This window comes from Macaca mulatta, chromosome X (genome assembly GCF_049350105.2).
Source record: "Macaca mulatta isolate MMU2019108-1 chromosome X, T2T-MMU8v2.0, whole genome shotgun sequence".
In the NCBI taxonomy this organism is placed as follows: domain Eukaryota; kingdom Metazoa; phylum Chordata; class Mammalia; order Primates; family Cercopithecidae; genus Macaca; species Macaca mulatta.
The window spans coordinates 78,875,251-78,899,205 of NC_133426.1; the positions used below are offsets into that span (position 1 = coordinate 78,875,251).

Here is a 23,955-nt window from a genome sequence, read left to right on the forward strand (position 1 = left end):
GATTACAGGCGTGAGCCACCACACCGGCTTTTTTTTTTTTTTTTTTTTTGAGATAGAGTCTAACTCTGTCACGAAGGCTGGAGTGCAGTGACACAATCTTGGCTCGCTGCAACCTCCATCTCTCGGGTTAAAGCGATTCTCCTGCCTCAGCCTCCTGAGTAGCTGGGATTACAAGCATGCGCCACCAGGCCTGGCTAATTTTTTTGTATTTTTAGTAGATACAGGGTTTCGCTGTGTTGGCCAGGTTGGTCTTGAAGTCCTGACCTCAGGTGAACCACCAACCTCTGCCTCCCAAAGTGCTGGGATTACATGAGTGAGCCACCACATCCGGCCATATTATTATTATTTTTTGAGACAGGGTCTCGCTGCATTGCCCAGGCTGGAGTGCAGTGGTGCAATCATGGCTCACTGCTGCCTAGACCTCGAGGGCTCAAGGTATCCTCCTGCCTCAGCCTCCTGAGTAGTTGGCACTACAGGCATGTGCCACCACACCCAGCTCACTTTTGTATTTTTAGTAGAGACAGGGTTTTACCATGTTAGCCAGGCTGGTATGGAATTCCTGGGCTCAAGCAATCGTCCCACCTCGGCCTCTCGAAGTGTTGGGATTACTGATGTGAGCCTCTGGGCCTGGCCCTAGGGTATTAATTGAGTCAGAGAACAGAATGAGGAGAAGGAGCCAGTCTAGGGAAGACTGGAGCATTCCAAGCAGGACTAGCATGTGCATAGATCATGAGGTGAGGGGCCCCTGCCTTAGACAGCTCTATTTATGTCTGCCTTTACCTCTACATCTGTAGATCTCATCCTTTTTGTAATCACAAAACTCCTTTGAGTGTTGAGAATCTGAAAATAGCTATGGCTCCGTGCCCCCAAAAAATGTACATATGTACAGTCACAAAAATTTGCATACCATTTCCTTAATTCCTGAAGCCAGGGAACCCCAGGAAGTTTCCTTACCCAGAATGCGTTCACATTTAGGGCAAGAACAGTGTCTACTACTAATACGTAGCATGTGCTCTACTACGTGCTTTTCTGCATTATCTCTTTGGTCCCTCACAACCACCCCCATGAGGTAAGTACAGGTAAGTGTTGCTGTTTGATAGACAAGGAGACTAAGGTTCAGAGAGAGGGAGTTACTTGGCCAAGGTCACACAGGTAGTAAGTGACAGGGAGAGGCTTAAACCCAGGCAGTCTGAGGCTGAAGTGCACGTGTTGCATGCCAAGGCACTACCGGTCAGTTTTGGGCCCAGCACTGAGCAGGAGGTTTGGGGACCTTCCCCTGGCAAATGCAGAGAAGGAGGAGCTGTAGGAACTTTCTGTATAGGGGCTTAGAGATGTCAAAACACACTTGTCTATGTGGTTGTTTTCTTTCCTTCTGCTTTTCTCTTCCTCCTTCTTTTCCTTCTCCTCTTCCTCTTTTTCCTTTTTTTGTTGAATGACAATATTTGATTTTCTTATAAAGAAGTCTTTCCGCCTTAGAAAGAGTCTCTTAAATATATTATTAGAAATATACTACTACTGCTGTCTTGTGACAGCAAACATTGAATGCAGCAGAGGCAGATCCATCCTCCCCAAAGGTAAACTGGCTTGGGAATTTTCCATTGACTTAAAAAAAAATGTTATGCATTAACTTTTTTGGAACCAGGTAATACAGTCACATGTTTCAAAACTCAAAAGGTACAAAAAGGAACTGAGTGCAGGTTGCCCTCACTCGCCACTTGCCACCTGGTTCCCTTGCCCGGAGGCAACTGAGGTGTTCCAGTTTCTTGTGTATTTTCCCAAAGGTGTTTTATGCAAATATATGCATATCCAATATAGATATTCTTTTTTAAATGGTTATTTTCTTACCCCTTGAGTTGGAGACATAGTCTAAACTTCTCTCTTGATCTCTTTGGCCCTTGTGAGTGCCCTGGAGACAGAGGGGGCTGGTGAGTTTCCTATAAGCACTGGGTTTTCCTCAGAGGTGAGCCTTCCCTGGCCCATTTCCAAGGCCGGCCCTCCTGTCCAGAATACTTTACACTCTTTTCAAAGTGCTTCCACCTTTGGTAATTCATCAACCACTCACAATAGCCCATGAGGTGCAAGAATTATTCACCCCATTTTATGGGTAGGGAAACAGACCCAGAAAGGTCAAGTAACTTGCTGAAAAGCACACAAACGAATGAATGCTGCTGTGTGGTGAGGGCCCAGAAGCAGCATGTGGCTTGGTCCAGCTTGGGCTTTGGAAGCAATAAGAAAGTTGTTTACTTCAAAGTCACAGTTTAAAAATATTCTAGTGGCACTAGTGTGGGACAGTGGAAAAAGCAAGGGAATTTGCAGTTCCAGCGGGGTTTTGCTTCCTGGCTCTGCCACTTAAAAAGGAGCATGTTACTTCATCATTCTTAGCCTCAGTTTTCTAATCTATAGAGTGGGGATGATAATACCCACCAGCAGGGTGGATAGTGATGCACAAGTGAAAATGATCTGTAAAATGGGGCATATGCAAATGCTGGCTTTGCCATTGTTATTATAGTTATTGTGGCTGGTCCCTTGCAGACACAAGGGGTGGGCGGTGGCGGGGTCAGCAGCAATTTCCCAAAGGGAAGACAGGCAGGCTTATGGTGGGGACAAATTTGCCCCGCCCTCAAGCCAACTAATCTAAAAAGCCTCCCCCTCCCCCACATCCCCCTCCCTGCCCCCGCCCCCGCTGATCGGTCTTCCAGGCAATTAGAACAGCCCCAGGGCCTGAGCACAAAGTCTTCCTCAGTGGGTGTCTTGAACTGACTTTGATCTGTAACTACCCCCCCAATTCCCCGCGGATCAATTGTTTTTTTTTTTTTTAGGTTTATGTATTTATTTTTTTCTATTATTAAAGTAAAACGTGCCCACTAGAGAAAACTTGGAAAATACTGAAAAGTAGAAAGAAGAAAAATAAAACTATCCTTATACCTTCCTCCTCCACAAAAGCCCACTTCGGTTAATGTTTTGGTACATTTCCCTTCCGTCTTTTTTTCCTCTATGTGCTTACAATAATTCTGGGAGGAACAACTTTTAATTTGTGTTGCTGGTTTTGTGGACACCATGCCTACCTTTGGGGGTATTTCAATGTTAATTTTGAAATATTGAAAATAATTCCTGCTTTTATCCATGGATTTTTTTTCCCCCATAGAATTTTCCACAAGAATCCAATGAGAAGGAATCTTGAAGGCCATTGAGGCGGTGCCCTCTCTTGGGAGCAGGCCCAGCCTCCGGAAGGCCTGGAGTTGGTCAGTTCAGCAGCCTGCTCTGGTACTTGTACGGCCAGAGCTGAGGCAAGAACTAGGGCTCAGACAGGCAGTGCCAGCCTGATGAGGAGAGGCAGTGTGGGCTGCCCAGTGGCAAGAGCTCCCTGGCCTCCTCTGCCACTCTCCCCCACCGGGTAGCATTTATCTTCCCAGATGTGACCATTGAAACGAAAATGGGGCACCAATTTGCTATCACTGTTTACCTGTTGGCTGCTTCTCAGGGCTGAGGCCTTTACAGGGATTTGACTGACAGCTTTGGGGGTGGGACCCCCTGAGAGGACTGGGATAGGGGACTGGAAACCAGGCTAACGGAGCAGCGTTTGAGATGGCAAGCCTTGGTGAGTGGTCTCTTGCAGGCTGATGGTTCCAGAGCTCCCGTTTGCCTGCTTCCCTGGCCTTTCTCATCTTGAACTGCGCCATTCAGCCTCCCTTCCACACTCTTTTATTCTTTAAAAAAAAAAATCCTTTTTTTTAGTATAAGTAAAATTGCTGTTGTTTCTGGCTTACACTGCCCTTAAGCCGAGAGTGTGAGAGTGTATAATTAGAATTAGACTAGGAATACCATTTGAAGGGACTGGTATTCCTAGCCGACTAGGTGCCTTGATGCTGTTTAATAAAAGCTTGGCTTTTCCCATCCCAGGACACATTCAAGGCTTTTTCCACTCCATTCTATGGAATGCCCTTCCCCCGCTTGGAGGTCTAGGGAAATACAGCTCACCCTATAAGGCCCAACTGAAGTATCATCCTCTTAGAGACTCTCTGGGATGCTTCTCTGGCAGGGCGAGTTGCTCCCTCGTTAGTGCTCCCACAGCTCTGGGTTCATGTTGGTAACAGAGCTGGAAACATGTTGGGATCTGCTTCTTTTCCTCCTCCCTTGCCTTGTCTGGGAATTCCTAGACAGCCGGGATGGATGGGGCTGTGTGCTTGTCTCCCATTCCGGTCGCAGTAGTTGAAGGAGCTTCGTAAATATTTGGTAAATAAAATTACAATATCATGACATTTAGTTTTCTCTTCCTCATCTCTCTCATTATCCCCCATCCCCATTTTTCCATGTTGCCAACTCCCCAGAGGTTGCAGTAACACCACACATTACAACTTCCTCCCCCTTTCATTATGTGCCAATTGTCTACACTCAACTGGGAAACATCCTTTCTATCCATGGAAGTGCTCCTCTTGGATCTGACATGCCAACATGACTTTTCCATCCCTAAATCACTCCCTGGACAGGGACAGCTCCTCCCCAAGATGCCAATAAGCCCCTCTCCATGACTGCAGTGCCAGTATTCCTACCCCACCATGGACAGCCCCAGTGCAACACAGAGCTTGGCCTTCCATCCCAAGAACTTGGGCTAGGGACACAGTAGCTCCCCAGTGGGGTCAGACTCTCAGGCTGAGCCAGAGTAGAGATTAGAAGGAACAGGGTTATTCTTGACACTTCAGCGAGAAGAAAAGTTCAGAACTGTGTGTGTGCTGTCAGTGGCGCTTTACAATGAAGACAAGAGGTAGGTTTTCAAAGATTTTATTTAAAAAAACAAAGATACATAACACTAAAACAACACCAGTGGACTTCTCCCCACCTCCCAGTCTGCTGATCAGTACCCTCTCTCCCAGAGCTCCACCTGGATGGTCCTGAGGACCAAACCCTGCCTCTCAGCTGCCTCCTGCCCTACAAACTGGTGACTGCTGTCATCCAGCTTCTGATCTGTTTCATTTAAGACAATAAAAATACTCCCCTCCCCAATTCACTTAAAAATAATTTTCAAAGATTAAAAACTCATTTGTGTGTGTGTGTGTTTTTAAATAAGAACTTTAAATGTGGGATATCTCCCTCTTCCCCTAGGCCCAGTTGAGGACTCTGGGGTGCCTGCCTCTTCACCCCAGGAAGCCAGCTGCCACTTGGTGCCCCTTGGAAATTTTCAGGAAGTAATTTCTTCCAAATTTCCCCTGCAGTCACAAATTCCACAAACTGCTTGCATAAACACGCTGTCTTCATTATAGGCACCACTCCTCAGCTCTGGAAACCTGATCTCTTTCTGTCAACTAGACCACATGCTTCAGATTCCCTGCAAACAGGGGAGAAAACAAAATTCAAAGTCAGGTAATGTATGTGAATTATACCCCAATAGAGCTATTTTTAAAAAAGCACTTATATTTTGGGGCTTGTTCTCTGCTGCTCTTGGGAACTCTGTGACCTCACCATAAGGAACAAGACCAGAATAGCTTGCTGGATGATGAGGAACAAATGGCCCAGAGACCCCTGTTACCCAGGCAACCACCAGCCAATTAGTGGACATGTGATCGAGGCCTTTGACAGCCAGCTGACTGCAGACATTGGGTGTATCCAGCCTGAACCAGAAGAGCCACCCAGCTGAACTCAGCTCAATTGCCAATCTATAGAGTCATGAGCTAAACAAATGGTTGTTTTAAGTCACACACACACACACACACTCTCTCTCTCTCTCTCTCTCTCTCTCTCTCTCTCTCTCGTAACACTTTTCAGAGTTCAGACTTTACTAACCGCATCAAATCTCATGCTCCCCACCCCCAACTTTTGTTCCTTCCCTTAGCAAGGCATAACCCTCCTAGCATTTTATCTTGTGAGTACCTGTGAAACACGGATTGGGGGCTTTTCTCTGATCTCAGGCCTAAGAGTCTTTGAGGGAAATGTGATCATTTGAAATCCTACAGGACTGGGCTCTAGGAATGAAAAGTTGCTCACTTTGTCCCTCCATAGTCTTTCCCTTGCCACACTTCCCCAAGTAGAAACGCTGGACTCCAAATCCTACTGGCCACTTCTCTGAAACAGAAACAATGCTCCCGGAGGGCAGGGCCTGGCTGTCTTACTTTTGGTTGATCTCCAAAGTCTGGCACAGTGCCTCACTCAGTATGTAACTTATCTTTTCATTCTCTTAACAGGGTCTTTTGTAAAGCAGAAGTTGATTTTGATGAGGTCCAATTCCTTACCAATTTTTTTTTCTTTTTTTGGATCATGCTTTTGGTGTTTCAACCTCCTAACCTCAAAAAAATCTCTGGATAATCTTTGATTCTTCATCTCTTAGTTCACACCTTCTTCACATCTTATGAGTTGTGAAGCCTAACCTCAAGATGTCTCTCCAATCTATCCCCTTCTTTCTGTTCCACTGTCTCTGCTTTAGTCACACCTCTTGTTACTCAGGTCACTGTGACAGCCTCTTATCTGGTCCTCCTGCTTCTAGAGCTATTCCCTGCACAGTTGCTATCTGTGATCACATTCCTTCTCTGCTCAAAAAGACTTTAGCAGGCCGGGCGTGGTGGCTTATGCCTGTAATCCGAGCACTTTGGGAGGCTGAGGCGGATGGATCACCTGAGGTTAGGAGTTCAAGACCAGCCTGGCCAACATGGTGAAACCTCGTCTCTACTAAAAATACAAAAAAATTAGCCGGGTGTGGTGGTGGGTGCCTGCAGCCCCAGCTACTGGGGAGGCTGAGGCAGGAGAATCGCTTGAACCTGGGAGGTGGAGTTTGCAGTGAGCTGAGATGGCGGCATTGCACTCCAGCCTGTGTGACAGAGCGAGACACCGCCTCAAAAAAAAAAGACTTTAGTAGCTCCCGAGCTACCACCTATGAATGAAGTCCAACTCCTTAGCGTAAATGGGCCCTATCCATGCTTTCCTGTTTCCACACCTTGGCTTGTGTTGTTGCCTCAGCTGAGGACAACCTACAGGGGACGCTGGTGTGAAGTGAGGGTCCTTCCATCTGTAAGTATAGCCAGAGCTAGGGGAATGAGTGAATGCAAGGATGAACAAAATTCCATGTCAAAACATTCCAACAACACATGTTCACAGGGAGGAAAGGTGGGTGCTGTACTCTCTGCTGCTCCACCTCACTCTCCAGTTACATTTGGAGGCAATAAAGAAGAACAACAGAAATAATTTTCACCAAAAGTTGACGATGAGCAATGTTGAATTGGGATAACAATAAAAATGCAAGCTTAAATAATGTCCATTGTTTCCCCCTCACATCTAGCTTTTCCAGCAGTGGGTGGCAGCCTGAGAACATTCTAAAGGCCAGCACAGGCTGGGGTCTAGGGAGACAAGAAGTTCAGATCACAGGGGGCAGACTCAATTGCCTAGAGAGGCCAAGAATATACTGTTTGTAAAGCAGGCTGGGGGCAAGACATAAGGGGCCCTCTTGATCCTTTTTTCATTTTCTTACTTTGAATCATCACATAAGTGTAAGAAATACTTTCCTTTTTTTCTTAACTCTGCCACAGAAGAAAACAAAACCAAGACAGTATAAATGGAAACTCACTTGGCCTAGAGTAAGAGATACAAAAGGGACTGATGGGGCCTGGGGCAAAGAGGAAGGTACCTGCTGACAAAGTGGGCAGCTGCTGCTCAGCTCCAGCCACTCACCACTGTGCAGGCCTGTGGGCCCCATGGGGCCGAGTCCTTCCATTTTCCAAGAGAAGTCCAAATTTCACATTTTTATGCAATTTCCACTGTGTTAAATGTGGGCAAATGACTGACATTTTAAAAGAATATCATATGAGGCATCAAGATGAGTGGCCAAACAAAACAATTTTGGAGGCGAGATGTAGCTTGTGGACTCCCAGTTTGTGATTTCCGGTTATCTCTGAAACAGTCCTGATTTATACCTAAGGCACCCCATTTCACTCTCAAATATCCTGGTTTGGACAATAAACTATATTGTTACTCTAGCTCTGATGTACAGGGAGTATTGAACTGGGACTCAGGGGGCCTGGGTTCTGCTGAACCACTGGTTCACTCATTTGTTTATCAATTTATTCAATAAATGTTTATGGAGTGTCTACTCTGTGCCAGGTACTTTGTTAGGTGTTGATGAACAATCTCTTTAGCCTTTCTTTTTTAAATTAATATATTTTATTTTTAGAACAGTTTTAAGTTTATAGAAAAACTGAAGAGAAAGTACAGAGAGCTCTCATGTATTTCCTTCTCCTTCCCCTACAGGCAGTTTCCCCTATTATTAACATCTTGCATTAGTGTGGTACATTTATTATAGTGAATGGATACTGATACATTATCATTAACTTAAGTCCACTGTTTACATTAAGATTCACTTTTGGTCTTGCACAGTTCTATGAGTTTTGAAAAGTATATAATGTTATGCATCCACCATTAGAGTATCATGCAGGAGTAGTATCACTGCCCTCAAAATCACCTGTGTTCCATGGACTCATCCCTCCCTTCCTTTCCCTGAAGCCCGGCAACCACTCATCTTTTTACTGTCCTATGGTTAGAATCATACGGTATGTAACCTTTTCAGACTGGCTTCTTTCAAGATGCATTTAAGTTTCTTCCATGTCTTTTTGTGGCTTGATAGCTCATTTTTTCTTAGTACTGAATAATAGTCCATGGTCTGGATGTACCACGGGTTTATCCATTCACCTATTGCAAGACATCTTGGTTGCTTCCAAGTTTTGGCAATTCTGAATAAAGCTGCTATAAACATTTGTGCAGGGCTGGACAGTGGCTCATGCCTGTAATCCCAGTGCTTTGGGAGGCTGAGGCAGGAGGATCACTTGAGGCCAGGAGTTCAAGACTAGCCTGGGCAAAATAGTGAGACCCTGTCTCTACAAAATAAAAAAATTAACTGGGTGTGATGGCACACCCCTGTAGTCTGAGCTACTCAAGAGGCTGGGGCAAGAGGATCGCTTGAACCCAGGAGGTCAAGGCTACAGTTAGCTATGATTGTGCCACTGTACTCTGGCCTGGGTGACAGAGTGAAACACTGTCTCTAAACAAAACAAAACAAAACAAAAAAACCCCCAAACAAACAACAAAAAAGACCTCCAAACATTCATGTGCAGGTTTTTGTGTGGACATGAGTTTTTAATTCATTTGGGTAATTACTAAGGAGTGTGATTGCTAGATTATGTGGTAAGAATATGTTTACTTTTGTAAGAAACTACCAAAATGTCTTCCCAAGTGACTGTACCATATTGCATTCCTACCAGCAATGAATGAGAGTTCCTGTAGTTCTACATCCTTAACAGCATCTGGTGCTGTCAGTGTCTTGGATTTTAGCCATTCTAATATATATGTAATGGTATCTCATTTTAATTTGCAATTCCTTAGTGACACATGATATTGGGCATCTTTTCACATATAGTCTCTGACTTAAGATGTTTCAACTTTATGATAGTACAAAAGTAATATGCATTCAGTACACTCCTCAACTTATGATGGGGTTACATCTAGATAATCCCATCATAAGTTGAAGATACTGTAAGTTGAAAACATACTTTCCACTTATATTTTCCACTTACAATGGATTTATTGGGACATAATCCCACTGCAATAGGCAGAGGAGCATCTGCACTTACTTGCTGTCTGTATATCTTCTTTGGTGAGGTGCCTATTAATATCTTTTTTCCGTTTTTATTTTAAAAATTTTTAAAAAAATTTTTTGTAGAGATGGGGTCTTGCTATGTTGCCCAAGCTGGTTTTGAACTCCGGGCCTCAAGCAATCCTTCCTCCTAGGCCTCCCAAAGTGCTGGGATCACAGCCAGGAGCCACTACACCCCAAAAATGGGCTTGCTTTTGCCCATTTTTTAAAATTTTATTTTATTTTTTTGAGACAGAGTCTCGCTCTGTTGCCCAGGCTGGAATGTAGTAGTGTGATCATAGCTCACTTCAGTCTTGACTTCTTGGGCTCAAGTAATCCTCCCACCTCAGCCTTCCGAGCAGCTGGGGCTACAGGCACATGCTACCATATCTGGTTAATTTTTGTATTTTTTGTGGAGACAGGGTTTCACCATGTTGCCCAGGCTAGTCTCAAACTCCTGGACTCAAGCAATCTGCCCACCTTGGCCTCCCAAAGTGCTGAGATTACAGGAGTGAGCTACTGCACCCAGCCTCTTTTGCCCATTTAAAAATTGAGTGTTTTCTTATTGGTGAGTTTTAAGAATTCTTTGTATATTTTGGATAGAACTCTTTTACTGGATATGAATTTTGCAAATATTTCTCCCAGTCTGTGGTTTGTCTTTTTATTCTCTTAATCTTTTTAATGTGGAGCAGTGTGGTCCAATAGAACTTTCTTGGATGATGTGACCATCCTACAGCTATGATGCTCAATATGGTAGCCACTAGTCACATGTGGCTATTGAGCACTTGAAATATGTCTAGTGCAAGCGCGGAACATAATTTTATATTTTGTTTAATTTTAATGAACTTAGCCACATGTGGCTAGTGGTGAGACTATATTGGACAGAGCAGACATAGAACAGTCCTCTTGTGCCTTTTTTTTCCTTCATGACGTTGACTAGGGGTCATCCTTATTGCTCCTTTGTTTACAACCTTCCTTTTCAATCTATTAGCAAGTCCTGTGGATTCTACCTCCAAAATAGATTCCAAATCTACCTCCTTCTTTCCACCCTTCACTGCTGCAACTGTACCCCAAACTATTCTTGCCCTTTACATGGATGATTCTAATAGCCTCAAGACTGGTCTCCTTGCTTCCTTCCCTGTCTCCTACAACCTATGCTCTATATAGCAACCAGAGTATTTTGTTAATACTTAGGTCAGACCGCATCACTCCTATGCTCAAATCCCTCTAACAGCCTCCAATCACAATAAAATCTAAGTTACTCACCTGCAGGGGCTGGTCCCTTGCCTCCTGTCTCCTACCACCACCCTCCTTGCTCACATGAGTCTTCTTTGTGTGGCTTGAACACAGAAATCATTTTTCCCTCTTAGGGCTTCTCTTGTCTTTGAACTTGCTCTTCCTTCTGCCTGGAATGCTCTGTCCTGGCTATCCGCATTTCCAACTCTTCTCATCACCTTTGTCACCTTGAGTCGACAGGTCTCAATCCCAAAGTCACTTCTGAGAGACCTTAGGACCACCCAAGCTAAGGAGCCACCCCCTTGTTCAGTCCTTTTCTGTCACATGATTCTGTTTTATTTTCTTCAATTCACTTAGCACACAGAAAACTTCTTGTGTGTTTGTTTCCTTATTTGCTCACTGTTGGCTTCCTCTCACCAGCTCTATGAGGGCAGGGACCTTGTCTGCTGTCTTGGTCATTACTCTACTGTTAGCACCCTCAGTAGTGCCTGATGCCTAGTAGGTGCTCAGTACCCATTGATTGAAGGAAAAGACATCTGTAGAGCTACAGGGCAGCGATCAAGCACTTTCCCATTAAATTCCCAGAGGCTTAAAGCTTGGTCATTGCTCTTAAGGACCTTATAAATGTGGTTAAGGTGAGCAAACGCATGCTAACGAAAGGAGAACCAGGCTAGGATACATAAGTTCTGAACACAATCAGTATCACAGCAGTTTGGAGGGATGCTGGTGTGATCTCAGGAACCCTTGGAGGTTGGGTGACATCACAAAGGAACAGAGAAGTGAATTTAGGACTGTTGAAAAGTGTTTCCAAAACTTCTGTCACATGAATACCTCTTTTAGGAATGTTTTTATATCTACTTAACAGCTGTATTAATAGTCACCATGATATATATATACACACACACACACACACACACACACACATATATATATATATATAAAATTTATTTTTATTTTTTTGGGGGTATTAACTCACTTTTAAACTTCAGGCCAAGCCCAGTGACTCACGCCTGTAATCCCAGCACTATGGGAGGCCGAGGCAGGAGGATCCCTTGAGCCCAGGAGTTCGAGACCAGCCTGGGGAAAATAGGGAGTCCCTGTCTCTATTAATTTTTAAAAAGAAATTTTAAAAAATAAGAAAAAAACTTTAATACCTATTTTGGCCTCATCTATCATAAGCAGCAATAATAATAATAATAGACAACTTGCTTATTACATTTTAAAACATATGTTAAAATAAATACGGCTATTAAAATTAAAAATGTCTTTGTGTCATCTCAGATTGTCTGTCATATAGAGGAACATGAGGCACATCTTGAGAAAAATCATTGTAGGGATTACTCTTGGGCAGCAGGCTGTCCTGCTGCTGGCAGGCTCTGGTATCCGAGAATCTTAGATGGTGTGCACCCCCACTCTCATCCAGCTATTCAGCTCCCTCAGTTGACTCAATCTGGTCCATTTTTCTGTCTATTTATTGCCTAAGCCTTTGCCGATGTCTACAATGGCCTAGGCCCTGTGCTGGGTGCTGGGGTCACAGAGGGGATCAAGACAGTTCTTGCTGTGAAGGAGTTCTCGGCCTAGTGAGGAAGACATATATGGAGGCAAACACCTAGTCCACAGTAGCAAGGTGATAAAGTCTAGTATGTACAGAGTGCTGTGGGCAGAAAAAGAGGGCACAGAAGTTTCACAGGGCAGGTGGTTTATTGAAGGGCAAAGGAGGGAAGAATGTTCCAGGCAGCAGGAACAGAGCAGGATGTATAAAGTCAACTGCAAAGTTTTTGAGGTCAGGATACAGGATGAAGATCAGGGACGGGGGCAATGCAGCTGGAGAGGTGGCCAGAGGCCATATCAAGGCCAGAGCCTTATCTGAGAGGCCATGGGGAGCCTCTGAGAGATTGTCAGGAGAGCAGGGGATCTGGTGGGATCCAGGGCTAGAGCAAGATTTCCAGCTGCTGCCCCATCATGGCCAGGTTCAAGGACTTCATTTTCTACCTGGGAACAATTGCAGTACCAAGGGTTCCTATGAAGCCTTGGGCATGTGTCGATATGGATGGCTGGTTTAATTTTTAGCTCTTAATGGTCAACTGCATTGCTTGCCTTGGAATGTAGATTCCTCCTGTCATCAGAGAGCCTTTTATTGACAATTAAGTAAAACCGCCAATTACCACTTGTCTGCCTCTGACCTGAATTAGAACCTGAGGTTGTGGATTAATCCCACCAGGCTTCTGACATTTACAGGATACCAGCACTTAGAGGATATTACCCTGATGGTTAGGGTGCTCTGGTCTTAGCTCTCAAGGCACTACTGCAGTCTCAAACGGAATCGAAGCAATTTCTAAAATAGCCTATGATTCATTTTTTCTCCCCTCCTGTGCCTAAATCTGCTGGCTTCATGTGGAGGGATGGGCACAAGTAACTGTAGAGGTGACATCACAGGAGTGGGCTGCTTGCCTGCCAGCCAGCTTGTGGAGCTGGGCCCCGGCAATTGTCTATCTGCTGGGCTGGGCAATGCCTCCCAGCTGCTTTGGAGACAGAGCTCCGAGGTTCTTTGGTCGATGTGCCTTCTCCACATTTCTTTTTCTCAGACAAAAATTCTGGGCTGGGAAATCCAGGATAATGGGAATAGCAGTGGCAGGAGGAATAATACAGCCTTACATCTGCATAATGCTTTAGAGTTTGAAAGCTATTTGCTCTATTTTGCCCCACCCAAACACCAGTGAGAAATGGAAGCTGGGATTTTCGACTTGAACTGGAGACCAACTCTCGCTCTCTTGCACAAAAAACCTAAATGCTAACATCCCCTATTCACCTCAAGGCATATCATGATTAGGCCTTGGATGCCACCAGAAGGTCAGAGAGGCTCCCTTCACCTTCTAGGTGCTTCCTGGAAGATAAATTCTCCAGGACAAATTGCCTGGCAGGCACAATCTATTAACTATGCCATCCTGATTGAGCCAGCAAGCAGTGCCAGTCTCAGCACTGCCAACTCCTTCTGCACACCCTGGTTTACAGTCCCAGTGGTCCCAAAGACCTTTACTGGCGCCAAAGGCACAGTCGCTAACTGTGGAGCCCTGAGGGTAGGGTGTGTCACAAACATCTGGAAGTGCCAACAGCTGCCAGAGAGCTCAAGGGCCTGTGAAAAGAAAACCCACAATTCAAGTAACATCAGCTATCACTGTGGATCCTGAAGTGAAGGGTCACTGAGCCCAGCCGTGAACAGCTGAAGAGCGGGTTAGAGGGATTCTTTTCTTGGAGGAGCCATAAAAATTGTTCTGTGGTGGTGTCATGATTGCTTTGTGATCATTCAGCATGTGAGCCCAGCATGGCTTGGTGTCCCCAGTGCCTTATTGCCATAGTGAACATGAGAAGTCTCCTCTGGCCCAGCTCCCTTCCTGTGATCTTCCCCAGGATCATGGTCGCCAGGCTGGAAGCCAAAAGAGTGGCATACTCTTGATTGGCCTTCCTGGTTTTAGATTAGATTTCATTGTCACTAGTGTGCGTGTATGTGTCGGGGGATGAGGGTGGGGGTTGGAAGCAGTAAGCCATAGATGCTCAGCAATATTGCGAGAGCAGCAGGTGCTCCTGCTATTGTTGCTGCCATAGCTGCCACCACCACCACTATCACCAAAATGAATCCAGGATGACCTTGTGTAAGACCACAGTTGCTGGTCAGTGCCATGAAAATGTCATCTGTGTAAACCAAGATGCTTGTACTTGGGCAGTTCTGTCTGTCAGAAATCTTGGTGGGGTATAAAAGTGACCCTCTTGAAAGTTGAATCTGTAAATGCATATGTGGAAAGTGACTGTCAGAACAGAACATCACCACCTCCAAAGCAGAGAGCCCTCCCAGGACTTGTTTTCCAGCTCACGGCAGAAATGTGCACCTATGAAAGTAGATTAAGAATCACCGTCTCAGCCTGTTTTAGAGATGTGAATAAAAATCTTGGCTTGGGACTGCCTTCTCTCTGGTTGACTGATTTTTCAATTGATTTGTATTTATTAGCTAATGAAATTAAAGTTGTAAAAATGATAACAGAAACACAATAAATCTCTCCCACAACTGGCTCTTTCTATGTCACTATGGTGCATTCCTCACTTTGATTACTTCAAAGTCTATTATTTTGTTTTCAATTATTCTGTTTTTCTGGCACTGGAGAAAATCAATTTGTTTTATTTTCTCTTATTCATGCACTCAATTATGCTCTTCGGGCACATTTAATCACTTTGATGTTTTCATTTTATGGCCCGTCTCTAGGCACTTCAGCTGCATTGCTGCCAATGGGCAAGCAGGACTAATTTGCATGTCACAATAGACTTGAAATTCTAACTCAATTTAGAAATCTTTGTGAAATCTCCCTCCAAAATGTGCTTGGAGCTGCAAAGAGGCAGAAGAATGTTGGCAAACCAGGAGCCTGTAAAGATGCTTTCCTTTCTCAAAAGACTATGAGCTCCTGCATGACCCGACCATGGCTTGGGGAAGTCCCTGTCCAGGTACAGCAGAAAACCATGGGATGGGAGGTCTGCAGACCTTCCTCGGGAACTCTGTGGTGAGAATCCTGCAGCAGCTGCCCCTCCGTGGCAAGGCCAAGGAGGCTAGGCCCACTTACTCTGGCAGAAAATGACTCTTAGCACTGCTGGATTTGGTGGCTGTGCTCAAGACAGCACCTGAATCTCAGTTGGCTAAAGGGCCTCCGGGTAGACTGACAAAGTTGTCAACAGTTAGGCATTCCAAAACCCTGAGTGGTTTGCCTTATTTTTCCTAATAATTTCCAACCTTCCTTCTACCCCTTGATCATTTTAGAGCTAGAAGCTGGAGGGGAATGAGCAATACAATTGCTTTGGGCATGTGCTTTGGGCATGTACTTTTGGCACACAAGCAAAAAATGCTTAATTAAACGTATTAGAGGCCTCCAACTACTCTTTGAATATTCTTGGCTTGTTTATGTAACAATCAGCAGCTCTGCCAGGCAGAAGGAAAATTCCTTATTTCCTCTTCTAAGCTTTGGGTATGATCCTCAGTGTCTCAGGTGGAATCCTAGCTTCCGTGCTTACCTGCTGTGTGACTTTGTACAGGCTAATTAACTTCCCTAGGCCTCAGTTCCTACATCTATTAAATGGGGCTAATAATATTATATATATTAGAGACTGATCTGCTTCCTAAACTTCTATACTGTCAAGAGTTTGGCCATATTCACATACTGCCTATGTGGACTTTTCTTATACAGACATTAAAAAAAACCCAGCCTCATCCTAAGCAATATCTTTGGAACCAAAGAGTTTGATCTGATAATTATATTTCTTTTTAATACACATTGAAACATATATCTATATTGAACATACTAAATCCATTTCGCTTGGGATCTTTGATCTTGCTTGTCTCTTCATCTAGAATGTACTTCACTACCGTTTTTTTTTTTAAAGACAGGGTCTCACTCTATTGCCCAAGCTGGAGAGCAGTGGTGCAATCATGGCTCACTGCAGCCTTGACATCCTGAGCTCAATTGATCCTCACATCTCAGCTCCCAAGTAGTTGGGACTACAGGTATGCGTCATCACACCCAGCTCAGTTTTACTTTTTTTTTTGGAAGAGACAAGGTTTTGCCATGTTGCTCAGGCTGGTCTCAAACTCCTGGGCTCAAGTGACCTGCCTGTCTCGGCCTCCCAAAGTGCTGGGATTACAGGCATGAGCTACTGTGCCCGGCCGAATGCAAATTTTGTAAATCTCCTTCCCTCATTTCATTGATCTCTGTTCCCAAATGTCACCGCCTCAGAAAGGCCTTTACTGAATAGCATCCCTCATAATTTATCAGTAAACAACATTAAATATTTATTTAGTTGTTTATTGTCTATCTTCCACACTAGAATGTAATCTCCATGATGGGCAAGGACTTTATTTGGCCTATTTCCTTTACTATTTTAAGAGACAGTATCTCACTATGTTGTCCAGGCTGGTCTCAAACTCCTGGGCTCAAGTGATCCTCCTGCCTCAGCTTCCTGAGTATTTGGAACTATCAGCCCAAATACTGAGTATTTGGAACTATCAGCCCACATCACTGTGCCTGGCTTATCTATTCTATTGACTTCTGTATTGCCAGTGTCCAGAGTAGGGCCTGGCACATATTAACACTAAACGGTTACTGTTAGGCTTCCCTTTCATTCCACCAGGGTGGTGTCAAAGAAGGCAGAGTAGAAAGCCAGGACTTTCCTTCTTTGCTCAATGGCAAGGAGGCCCACCCACTGCTATGTCAGTAGAGGCCAAATGGGGAGCAATAAAAAGGTGCCGTTCCCATTTTTGGCCAGGGTGGTATCAGTAGAGGTCTACTGGAGAGCCTGAATTTTACTCCATCCAGCAATACTGAGGTGCCCTTCTTCTGCCCAGGGTGTCCATGGTGGCTGAGTAGGGAACCTAGGCTTTTACCCCCCACCTGGAGGTAATAGGGTAGTGCCCTCCGCCCCTGCCAGCGTGTATTACTTTTTTTTTTTTCCTGACTACAAAAACAATACACGTTCATGGTAGAAATTTTGAAAAATACAGAAACAGCATAAAAAAATAAAAATCATCTATAATTCCAATTCTAGATAACTACTGTCAAGGTATATTACTTTGGTAAAGTATCATCAAATATGACTACTGTTAGCATTTCATTCTTGTGTTTTTCTGTGCATATCCCCTCTCCCAAAACACACACTAAATACAGTTACAAAATTGAGACTACATGGTAGTAAGCCACTTTGTATCCTGTTTATTTCACTTAACATTGTAATCATGAACATATTCTAGTGTCATCAAATTATCTTTAAAAATTTGCTTTTTAACTGGCTGCAACAGATTTTTTTCATGTAGATACACTGTATGGAATTAGTACGAGACCTCAAGTTCAATACATCAAAAGAGAACACATCAAGTATTTGTTTCAGTAAAGCTATGTTCCCTCCCCCAAGAGCTTCCCATTTCAGTTGGTATCCAGGCTGGAAATCTCAGAGTCACTTTTACTTCTTCCTTTCTCCCCAATCCTCTATAAATGGCCTACCTCCCAGTGCTGGTGATGATACTCTCTTCATAATAGCTCTCAGTCATTTCTTCCTATTTTACCACCACTATTCTAGTCGAGGACCTTGCAGTCTCAATCTTGCATTACCATCACCATCTATCCCAAATATCACTGTATCATGTGGTGCTCTAATTCCAGAACCTAGAATGACTTCCACTTTACTGTGGATATGAACTAGTCAGCCCGAAATTCAAGGGAGCCTGCAATCTGCCCCCTATCCCCACCCTTCTGAATCTCCCTTACTTACAAGTGCATCCCTACTCTGATCTATTCAAATCCTCCCAGCCTTCTGAAAGCAGTCTCCCTAAAGTCTTACTGCCCAGTCTCTTCTATATATATAGTGTCAGACCTTGTTATATTCTGATATGTCCAAGGGGCTTAGTTTTGTTTCCTAACCTAAATTTCTCAACTATTTATCAGGAGGAGAGATCATGTCTTAAACACCTCATATATCTCCCAATGGCACCAGCTTGAGTGGGGTGGGGTTCAAAAATATATGTGTTGATTGCTTGAGCTGGGCTTTAAAGTGGAGACACAATCATATCTCTTAAAGTTAAACTGCTTCTGAAGTTCACTTTGGGAGCCTGAGCAGGGAGAAAGGTTTACTAGTGACTGGAAAAAAGCAGAGGGGAGAGATGATGAGTAGGTGTCACAGGGCAATGCTGCCACGGAGAAGAGGGCCACCAGGTCTGGGTTCAAATCTTGAGTTTATCACTTACTTCTTGTGTGACTAGGGCATGTTACACAACGTCTTCGGGTGCCAGTCTCCTACCTCATAAGGAAATTGTGAGGTTAAATGAGATCATGTATGTGAAGTACCCAGCTCAGGGTTTTGTGCTGTACCCTGTCAATATCAGTAGTTCCCACCTCACAGATTTAGGTAGAAATTTCAAGTCTTCATGAGTAATATGCCAAGGGTTTTCATGGTTTGTTAAAAGCTGCTGTCTAAGTTACTGTAACTTTGGGGAGCAGTCTCCATTTTTATTTTAGGATTAAATTTTTTTTTTCTTTTTTGTAGACAGGGTCTGGCTTTGTCGCCTAGGCTGGAGTGCAGTGGCACAGTCACAGCTCACCGCAGCCTCAATCTCCCTGGGGTTAAGCAGTTCTCCCACCTCAGCTTCCAGTGTAGCTGGTACTACAGATATATATAACCATGTCTGGCTAATTTTTAGATTTTTTTGTAGAGAAGGGGTTTCAGCATATTGTCCAGGCTGGTCTCGAACTCCTGGGCTCAAGCAATCCACCTGCCTCAGTCTCCCAAAGTGCTGGATTACAGGCTCGAGCCATGGCGCCCGGCCCAGAATTTTAAAAATTTTTAGCATGACATTTTTATAACTTATTTTTCTGTTTAACAACAATAACAATGATGACAAGAAGCCTTTCCATCTCTTATACTCTTTAGTGAAACAAGAAAGAGAGGAACCTGCTTGATGAGGAAGTCCAAGTTGGCGGTAGAGTCCTGGAAAGGACCACAGGGAGATGACGAGGAAGAAAGAGCCAGCAGGGGACAGGAAAGAGAGATAAAGGATGGACATCGCAGATATTTTCACCTGAAGTCATGCAAATTGGCTCAGGTATCCTCCAAAACCCTGCTCCGAAGTCCTTCCAAGAAGCCCTAAAGCAAATGGTCAGTTTATCCTTGGGACCAACCCTACCTTTCAACTTATCCTCATGGCTTCTCAAGAAGTAAGAGACAGTGTAGAAGGAAGCCAAGTTTCCATGGTATAGAGTCCCACCATGCAGGAGCACTGCTTCAAGCCTGGGGCTTCAGCAGGCCTTGAATATGCCCAAACCTGAGCTCCAATTGCTAGTCCCTAGAAGGATGACAATCTCGGATGTCAGGCTGCCAGAGGAAGCGCTGCTTATACCCAGCACAATGGTTCGCCTAAGAATATTACCAGCAAATGTGCAAAGGGTCTCAGATTGGGGCTGTGGAACTGCAAATGACAGGCTGGGTCTGGTGGCTACAGCACATTTCGGGCAGCAGGAGCTGGGTGAGCTGGCTTCTTCTACCTTCTGTCCATCTCTTTTCCTTCTCTACTCATCTCGAAAGGGAGCTAGAAGCTTCAGATTACAGTATGGTGGGGGAAGGGGCGGGGCCTAGGGAGGGCTACAAAGCCTATATCGGGCGCCAGAATTTCGAAGGTTGCCCAAGACTGTCTTCTTCCCATTTCCAGGGAGTCATGAGACTTCAGGTGTTTAGGATTAGCCACATGGAAGGAGCTGGGCATGTAGTGTGAGGTAGGAGGGTTTACTGGGGCGATTGGAAAGAGCAGACAGGATGACGAGTAGATTTGACAGAGCAATGCTGCCAAGGAGAGGAGGGAAATAAAGGTCAAACAGCCTGACTCTGAAGCTCCACTCCAGGCCTGGGTTCCAATGTCCAGCCCACTGCTTATTAGCACAGTGTATGGCACACAGTAGGTGCTCAGTAATTACTTGCTGGATGAATAAAGGCGATCTTGGCCAAGTCACCTATCCTCCCTGAGCCTCAGTTCCCTTATCTGTAGGATAAATAGTAGCTGTTCTTCTTATTTCATCTGTGTTGTTTCTATCCACACCCGTATCAGTTTGTTAGGTTGCCATCCTAAGGCTCCTTCAATAAGGGAAAGAAAGGGCAGATGCATGCAAGGCCTTTTTTTTTCCCTTGTGTCTTTTGCCTCCCCCTTCCCTCCTTCTCCTCCTTACTTCCTGACCTTGTTTGTTTCTTTTTCTCTCCCAGTTAAACCTGGGGAATAGTTCTGGGAACACAAAGCAAGTGTTGAAACCTCGGGTCACAACTGTAACACATTCTCACAAATGCACAACTCCCCCACTCCTGCTCCCCAAGAGAATTGGGCCTGGGCTGCAGTGTGGAGCTCTGAGTCTCCTAGGGGCCTCCACTTGATTCGAATGTCATAAGTACCAGAAACTAGAAAGCCTCCTACCTTTATCTGCATTTCCCCATGCAGAGCTAGCCAGGCTTGGGGAACTAGCCCTCCCTGGGGATTAATCATATCAGCATTATTCCAACTCTGGAAGGTTCACCGTGAGCCAATTCCTCTAGAGTACATTCACCAGAGGAAAGGCAACCAGCTTTAAGCATATGAAGATGGTGCAAGGATGATTTTACAGTAGTAGTCATGAGCTGGACGGAGCCATCCTCTCTCTAACCTATACTTTCTTATGAACAACGACACATGCCTTCAAGATAGCTCATTGGCACGAGAGGAGTTTTTCTCTGTGTGAAGCTAACAGCTTGAATGGACTCTCCATGGTTTTGTGGGTCTTCTTTCCTTTCAGAAAGACTAATGGGCAGTAAAGATGGGAAAGGTGAGGTCTAAATTTGCCTGTCCTTCAGTCATCCTGTGGCATGTGGAACACATCTCTGTAAGATGAATCTTCTCAGGTTTGATTTCCAATAGGCTACAATCTCATCTTTTGTGCTTCTAAGGGATGTGGCAAGAAAGAAAAAGCCCAAGCTTAAAGGCTGAACAAATTCAACCAGATATGCTGGCTGAACTCCCTCACATAGAGTGGAGCTGAATCCATTCATTCCCTCATTGCCATCTTACCTCCCCAAAGCAATCTGTGTCACATCCTACTCTTTGTTTTTCATGGCGTGAGGGGAGGTGGAGGGGAGGTACAGTGAGAAATGGCCAGCTTCACTGAGGTTTTTATATGCAAGAACAAATAACAGTCTTGTAGACGGGTTCAGGAAAATTTTTCAGAATTCAGAAAATCCAGCAGCCTTTCCACACTGACCATTGTCATGGCAACGCACTATCTGATGGCAGCATGCGTCACCATGCTGGAGGGGCACAGTATCAGTATAGCAGGTTAGCCTGGCCATTTTTAGCAACATTTGGACTTCTTTCTAGCCTCGTTTCTTAAAGGTTTAGCTGAATTTCTCTTTGGTTCTGAGCTTCTGTGTTCTGCTAAATTTGCATGGCTAGAAAACAAGACTTTGTCAATATGAAAGGGATGGCTAAATGGAAAGTCTGAACATTGCTAGTATTCTATAGCCACTCCACTTGCTGTCTACCCTCTCTGGCTCCTCCTCACCCACTCTTAGCCATGTAGTTTCTCTTCTTCTCTGCATCAATTCTTTCTTATACACGGCATCACCTCCCCACACCCAACAACTGTGACTCATCTGCCAACCCCTGCACTCTCACCATATTCTTTCTTTTTCTATTTTCTCTTTGTAATATACAGCATCCTAGAATCTTAGAGTTGGAAGGATCCTTAACAGCAATTTAGTCCAATCACCCTCCCCCAAGGCAGGGGCCCTCTACAATATGACAGCCTAGGGATTGTCTAGCTTCTATTTGTATATCTCCAGTGACAGAGACCTCATGCCTTTCTGGGCAGTCTGTTCCACTTTGGATAGTTCTAATTGTTAGAAAATGTCTTCCTTCTATTGAATGAAAATCTGCCTTTTTAAAATATCCATCCATGGGTCCAGCTCTATGCCTTGTGGCCACATAGACCCTGTCTATGCCCTTTGCTCTGTGACAGATATATGGAGTAGAGACCACATCCCCGAGTCTTCTCCAAAAGGTCCCAGCACCTCCAACCAGACCTCTTGGAGCCTGGGCTCCAGTCCTCTCCCCAGCCTGACTGACCTCCAGGAACATGCTCCTATTTGTCTAGAGCCCTTTAAAATGAGGTCGATACTGCATTAGCATCTCTGGAGGCCACCTTGCCCTGGTGACTCATACTGAGCTCCGAGTTGACTCAAATCCCTAATTCTCTTTTAGCAAAATGCTGCTAAGCCATGTTGCCCCGATTTGTATGCAGGTAGTTGCTTTTGTAGGACCCAATTCCTGGTCCTTATGTTTTCTTCCAGTTTGATTTCATTGTGTTACAATCAGAATATTGCTTTAACCTGTTAGGATCTTTAAAAAGCTTGACTTCCATGTAATTTTCACGTCCTTTAAGATCTATTATTTTTTTCATCAACCCTTATCCTAGCCTTTTATCTCAAATCTCTGTTCGATTTTCTGCTCTTTTAGGGTTCTTACCTTTCCTCATTCTCTTCCCTTTGCATTACCTTCCTTATGTCTTCTCTCACTTGTCATTTCCATTTCCTCATTAGCAAGATGCCACCACTCTCTGGAGCTATGTGCCTGGGTATGTGTGCAGGGAAGCAAGGGCATACACATATCTGCCCATATGGAGGTGTGAGCGAGTAGCTGCAAGGCTTGCTTAGTTTCCCTGTTTCTATTGCTTTGTCTGTGGCTCTACCAGGATTTAGAGCCTGAATGGGGGAAAACGGCAGAGTTGAAGGAAGAAGGGTAAGAGAAGCTGGTCCAGGATCAGTTCTGAGGAACACAGGACATGCACACCAGGTTTGAGGGGAGCAGGGAAAACTAGGGCTGGATGGCTAGTGTTCATCAGGGCTGCAACACAGTGAGAAGGACTGGAGAAGGGCCAGGAGTGGAAGGACTTTGAAGGCCTTAAAAGTTGGATAAGGGAGGAAGATTTGGTTAGGAAGCAAGGACTTGTGGGGTCAGTAGCCACTAAGAGGTGAGAGGGAGTTAGCTTGAAACTATAGGGTTGGGAGAAGGCCGAGGGCTAGGGGACGCCTCAGAGGGGACAATCAGCAATGCTGTGAGAATAACCTTGAGAGTCTATGACTTCTTAGCTTAGAAACTTTTCTCTGGCTAAATGAGCTCAGGACATGAAGACTTTGCTGCTGTCATATACTGGGCTCTGCTAGTAGATAGGGGCATTAATGTAACCTGCAGCAAAGACTCTCTGAGTGTAGTGTTTCCGCGGACTAACTCCAGCATAGAACAGGCCTCCTTTTGGTGTTGGATTATATTCCAGTGAGGGACTCAAAGGTAGGAGAACTGGTGCTATCTTGGTCATTTTATGAATAAACATGGGAATTTCCCTGTCCAGGATGGGCAAAAAGATACCCTTGGCCTCTTAACTCTGGCAAATAATTAGGATCTTAAAAATATACATATGTATATGTACATTTAATTAAACAGGAAAATGGGTGCCAAAAATACTTAATGCGAATGGTAGATGAAGTGAGTTGTGAAGAGGCAGCTGGAGTTGAGAGGGGGC

The 23,955-nt window shown here is 44.6% G+C and overlaps 1 protein-coding gene across 8 annotated transcripts in view; it reads right to left on the reverse strand.

Annotated features, from left to right (window-relative positions):
• Positions 1 to 4,765: 4,765 nt before the first annotated feature.
• The window catches only part of HDAC8 (histone deacetylase 8), a 247,934-nt gene continuing 228,744 nt past the window's right edge, over positions 4,766 to 23,955 (reverse strand). For 5 of the 8 annotated variants that reach the window (XR_013413093.1, XM_077989430.1, XM_077989431.1 and 2 more), the window contains one exon: positions 4,766 to 5,323. Coding sequence is in view for 6 of the 8 variants with exons in the window: in XM_077989430.1 (XP_077845556.1) it covers positions 5,301 to 5,323 (23 nt within the window). In the remaining 2 variants the exon portion in view is untranslated. Of the gene's footprint in view, positions 5,324 to 5,979; positions 6,058 to 6,226; positions 6,629 to 23,955 lie in introns of those variants that run through there. The other 3 variants (XM_077989429.1, XM_077989427.1, XR_013413092.1) reach the window with 2 other exon arrangements.